This window comes from Eimeria tenella, genomic scaffold, assembly GCF_000499545.2.
Source record: "Eimeria tenella Houghton genomic scaffold, Eth_scaff3258, whole genome shotgun sequence".
In the NCBI taxonomy this organism is placed as follows: Eukaryota; Apicomplexa; class Conoidasida; order Eucoccidiorida; family Eimeriidae; genus Eimeria; species Eimeria tenella.
Genome location: NW_013543093.1, coordinates 1 through 499, shown reverse-complemented (window position 1 = coordinate 499; position 499 = coordinate 1). Strand labels below are relative to the sequence as shown.

At 60.5% G+C, this 499-nt stretch overlaps 1 protein-coding gene across 1 annotated transcript in view; it reads left to right on the top strand.

The window, feature by feature from the left end:
* The window catches only part of ETH_00038995 (cleavage and polyadenylation specificity factor, putative), a gene marked incomplete at both ends in the record, with an annotated part of 2,631 nt that extends 2,344 nt beyond the window's left edge, over positions 1-287 (top strand). Inside the window, one exon of the mRNA XM_013376230.1 lies at positions 195-287. Coding sequence (XP_013231684.1) covers positions 195-287 — 93 coding nt within the window. The remainder of the gene's footprint in view (positions 1-194) is intronic.
* Between the last annotated feature and the right edge of the window lie 212 nt (positions 288-499).

Sequence of the window (499 nt, the reverse complement as noted above, 5' to 3'; positions counted from 1 at the left end):
GCGGCTGCGGCTGTTGCTGCTGCCGCCTGTTTCGCTACTGCTGCCGGCCCAGCCAGTGCTGCTGTCGCTGCTGCTGCTACCGGGCGCAGCTGCCACTAATGCTGCTGTTGCTGCGAGTCCTACTGTTGCTGCTGCTGCCGCTGCTGTACGTTTTGCTGCTGTTGCTGCTGCTGCTGCTTGGGGCGTGTTTACAGGTCCGCTGCAGCGACGCTGCACTGCAGCAGCAAGTTCGAAACTTAGTTGCTGCTGTCGAGAGGGGATTCATGCCGGTGCTGCTGCCTTGGTAAATGCAGCTGCTGCTGCTGCAGTAGCTGCCGTTGCAGTTGCTGCTGCTACAGTTGCTACTGCTGCGGCTGCTGCAGCTTTTGCTTCAGTTGTGCTGCAGCATCAAGTGTTTTCTGAAAGCTTTGGGCCCCTGTGAACGCAGCAGCAGCGGCCGCAAGAGCAGCAGCTGCCTGTGGGGCAGCAGCAGCAGCAGCAGCACAGCATCTACTGCTGC